The sequence below is a fragment of the Penaeus vannamei genome, chromosome 36, assembly GCF_042767895.1.
Source record: "Penaeus vannamei isolate JL-2024 chromosome 36, ASM4276789v1, whole genome shotgun sequence".
NCBI lineage: Eukaryota > Metazoa > Arthropoda > Malacostraca > Decapoda > Penaeidae > Penaeus > Penaeus vannamei.
In genome coordinates this window covers 7,462,843-7,467,842 of record NC_091584.1, presented here as the reverse complement: position 1 = coordinate 7,467,842, position 5,000 = coordinate 7,462,843, and the positions used below count along the sequence as shown (strand labels likewise).

At 30.0% G+C, this 5,000-nt stretch overlaps 1 protein-coding gene across 18 annotated transcripts in view; it reads right to left on the bottom strand.

The window, feature by feature from the left end:
• Window positions 1-5,000, bottom strand: part of trol (terribly reduced optic lobes) — a 266,084-nt gene that overhangs the window by 164,092 nt on the left and 96,992 nt on the right. For 6 of the 18 annotated variants that reach the window (XM_070114424.1, XM_070114425.1, XM_070114431.1 and 3 more), the window contains one exon: window positions 2,906-3,019. The exons of 11 other annotated variants lie outside the window; for them this stretch is intronic. In XM_070114424.1, the coding sequence (XP_069970525.1) occupies window positions 2,906-3,019 (114 nt within the window). Of the gene's footprint in view, window positions 1-1,750; window positions 1,874-2,905; window positions 3,020-5,000 lie in introns of all 18 variants that reach the window. One more of the 18 variants, XM_070114423.1, reaches the window with a different exon arrangement.

Genomic DNA, 5,000 nt, shown 5'->3' with positions numbered 1-5,000 from the left:
ATTGTCCAGGTTGTGAGGGCAAGCATGGGAACAGCTCTTTCTGTGTGCTAAGCTCAAACCAGAGTTGCTGAACAGGCTATCAAGCCACTTGAATGTTACAACATGAAAGCAGACATATCTCATTACATTTTACACTCTCATCTGCTGTCTCTAAATCAGTTTAGATGGCAGTGTGTATGTGTGATAAAATACTGTTTTTGTGTTACCAAAACAAAAGGGGTTAAATCATAACAACAAAAGCAAAAAAAAAAAAAAAAACGGATTCCTCTTTCCTAAACAATTAAAGTGCACATTTAAGAGTTTGCAACCAGTTAAAATGTACTGTAACATTACTGCTGTTGAATTTTGACACTACATATCTGTAGGTTAATAAGGTAAAAAAAAAGCTCAGAGATAAACAATTTACAAACCTTTTCTTGGTGCTTAACCCTAGATAAGTTATTTCTTAATTGGGCTAGTATTGTTAGAAGTTCCTTCACCTATTGTGTTATGATTATAGAACCATGTCAGTAGAGTTTGGACAATTTTCACATACATTTCATAAAACAAAGGCAGTACAGTTTTTACAAATTTCATATATTTTACACCATAATTGATAAACTCAATATCAGAGTCAGCTGTGTTAACACTGAAAAACATAGGAAATGGCAATTTTCGTGATAGCAAGTAAATGAAAATCACACACCTGTATCTAAGCTATTCATATTTCAGAGGTAAAATATCCATTATCAATTTATGAAAAAAAACATTTCCTCCACTAATTATACCATGAGACTCATTCTCGAAGTTCATTAAAAAAAAATAAAAAATAAATGATCATTCATCAAAGCACAAAAAGAATGTTAAATGACATCAAAATGCAAAAATAAATCAAACATATTTGCTAAGACACTCAAAACATGTCTAAACAGATATCTATGACAAATAATATGATATCAAAGGCATAAATAATGCTTCATGCATGACTACACCATCATTCTATCTACCATGCATATAAGTAAAAAAGTCAAAGAAATTAAGAAAAGGTGAAAAAGTCAGAGATGAAAACACATACCCAAAGGAGTGCAGTACTGCTGGTACCTCGTTGCTCAAAAAATGCTTTCAATGTATAATAAAAAAAGCAACTATGGTACAGAAATAAAAATTACTGAGTACCTGTAGGGGTACTGGTGCAAAGAATATTGGTGCTACCATTTCCGGCACATAAAAGTACTAGGTGTAATACTACCATTAGTACTTTTTTTGTACGAGACAAATTTCAGTTAACACAGTACTGGCAGTACTCTCCTCCTTTATGTATGGCATAGAAACTGGAAATTTGTAATGGTGAATTTAGGATTTTCCTAAATCACTGGATCAGTGATATTGTTTGACAAAATCTTATACCATGAATATATAAATCAAAACACTTGTACCATAAATCCACCATATAGTTTCATAGTCATAGCACATAAGAAAAAGAGCATATCTAATTATTTCAAATAATTATATCCTAAAAGGTGAAAAACATAATAAAAAAGTATTAGACAACAGCACTACACACTGGTTCAAAATTTGTTATTCAAAATATGAAAAAATAAATAAACATTAACGATGAGATGGACATGGACGAAATTCCCGAAAACGCTGAGTCATGCTGAAGAGGGCCGGAGTGAAGTCGGAGAAAGAAGATTCACAATGGACGGATGGCACTAGATGTGCGCTACATTTTCCAAAACATTTATTTTGAAGGGGGAGAAGTTAAACTTACAGCATTCAAATTCGTCTGAGCTATCTGGGCACTCAATCTGACCATTGCACCGTAACGTTGAGTTGATGCATGTTCCATCCCGACAGGTAAACTCCTCACTGGTACAGTTTCGTCCTTCATTTGCTAGCGAAAGTCAGGCATATAAATTTTTTTTTTTTTTTAATTAGTACCCATAACAGAAAACATTCTGTCAGCTTTTGTTAGAATACCTGACAATGCAAAACCAGAATCAAATATGAAAATACAGAGTATGGCACCATAAAATAATCAGGAAAAACACATACATAATAACTAAAACATTTCACAAACAAGTCATCATAATCCAGTGATAAGAGATTCATTTCAGCTCACATGTGCGTTTCACTTTATATATCGGCTACAGAACATAGCTGCACACAGGAAATAAGGTAAATACAGTACAAATAGACAAATGAGACATCAGATGATATAAAAGGATCATGTAATAACTGGTCCCAACTGTCATTTAGGGAGACCATGGCATTAACCTGAATCAGTATTGATTTCCATCTAAAAATAAAAATAGTATATTATAAAAAACAACAACATAATAATAATACTTGATAAAAAAATGCAAAAATCTTCTTTGACATACCACAAGCAAAGGGCTCATCAGAGCCATCCAAGCAGTCTGAATAACCATCACAATATTGCAGACTGGAGATGCAAAGGCCACCATCGCACCTGAAGCCATTTTCGGGGCAGGGAGCTGAGCAAGACAAGCAGCAGACATGCAACAATGAGCGTGCAAGCAAGAACTTGAAAGCTACATTTTCTACTGTTAACTACTATTTCATTCATGATTATCCAGAGCTTTTATACAGGCAATATGCCTACAGTGTAGGGCATATCTTTTTAAACAGTTTATGTTTATGTATATCATTCACATCAAAACTCACAATTCACTCACACAAGCCAAAGAAAAAAACAAGAAACCACACAAGAGTTGGTGAGACGATGTTTCTGCATTGAATATGAATCTTTTCCTGTTAATGTGTCTTAAAGTGTACATTTTCCCTTTCTATTAAAAGCAACAAAAAGTATTTTAAAGAGCCTAATACCAACCTTAGTCATTGTGATGTCTGATGTTTGAAAGCAGAAATAAAGCAAGGCATGAAGGATGTCAAATTCACTTACGGCAATCACGTTCGTCAGAATTGTCATAAGGACAGTCCCGTTTGCCATCACAACGTAGTCTGCGGTCAATACACTCGGCATCATCACACTGCCATTCCGTTACAGAATTGCAAGCTATGGGGGTAGTAAGAGAGAGAGGATTGGTTATTTTGTTAGTTGGATAGGAAAAATAAGACAGTAGGACTAGATATTATGCATACAGGAAGAGTTTTAGTGTTTAGTATATAATAGAAAATTTGGGAAAGAAATACAAACTATCATCATATGGTTATTGTGTTAAAGAACAAGGACTTAAAATTTGTGTTTCTTTAAGTTAGTAAGAGAAAAATCATATGAAAAGGAAAAGGAATTTCTCCCAATCTAAAAGTATCAATTAAAGGTAAAACAAGCAATGATATTTATATTTAAAAAAAATCAAACAGAACTATTGGAGCAATAGTAAAGAAAATAGAGATGATTCACTGTAGAAAACATTTTTCATAAAAAGTACTAGAAAATTTTGAATACTTAAGTAAAAGGAAATGTAATTTAATTAATCAAAACTATATATTGTTAAGTATTCTTAATCTAATATGCCAAGGAATCTTCTAATTTCTCAAACAGACTGTTTATGCAACTGATCATAGTAGAATCCTTTGATCAGTAAAGTCCAATGGAAAATTGTAAATAAAGAATTCAATATGCACATTTCATATGACAATTATATGGGTTAATTATACAAAACAGAAGGGCACATACACAGGATTGTGAAGTGCTATGGGAATGCTTAAAAATAGCCTATATACATTATCTACCTAATATATCTACTTCTAGAGCAATTTTCCAAAACTCTATATTTTGGAAAACAGATGTCAATACAGTTACACCCAGCATTAGTAATTGCAGATAGTTCCCATCACACTTTGTTTCATCATTAGCACACATAAATGGCTTGGCCTTGCATGTTACATCTTTTAAAAATCTCACACAAAATATAAAACATAACGAAGATACCATATTTGTTGTGAAAATAACACAATAACACAGAGACATGAGAATGAACACCTTTAACTCGCACATAAAAGAGCATAGTCACATTGAGAGAAAATATTGAACAGAAGAAACCACATAAACAAAAGCAGGACTACAGCTTTAAGAAAATAATGAAAAAACACAATACAGACATACAGACATACATACATACATACATACATACATACATATATATATATATATATATATATATATATATATATATATATATATATATATATATATATATATATATATATATATATATATATATATATATATATATGTATATGTATATGTATATGTATATGTATATGTATATGTATATGTATATGTATATGTATATGTATATGTATATGTATATGTGTATATGTGTATATGTGTATATGTGTATATGTGTATATGTGTATATGTGTATATGTGTATATGTATATATGTATATATGTATATATGTATATATGTATATATGTATATATGTATATATGTATATATGTATATATGCATATATGTATATGTATATGTATATGTAAATGTATGTATATATATATATATAAATATATAGATATATATATATATATATGTATATGTACATGTATATGTATATGTATATGTATATGTATATGTATATGTATAATATATATATATATATATATATATATATATATATATATAAATATATAAAGATATAGATATAGATATAGATATATATATATATATATATATATATATATATATATATATATATATATATATATTCTTTTCTTGTATCTTTTCTTTCTTTCTCTCCTTTTTACATCATCTGGGAAAGCATCATCACCTTAAAAGAGCCATATAAAAAATCAAAAGCATTCTTAGAGTGCTTTTTCTTTAAACTTTCTTTACTTTCCAATATATTCCTGGTGATTTAAGCACTTTCAATTAATCATAATTATGAAATTGTAGAGCAAAATGTATGCATAAAAAAAAATTACATGGTCCCATTAATGAAAACAATAATTCAACTATATATGATCTCTCAACATATCTACTCTCAGCAATGCTGCAGAAGGCAAACTCTATATCTTTAATCACATGACATGAATTG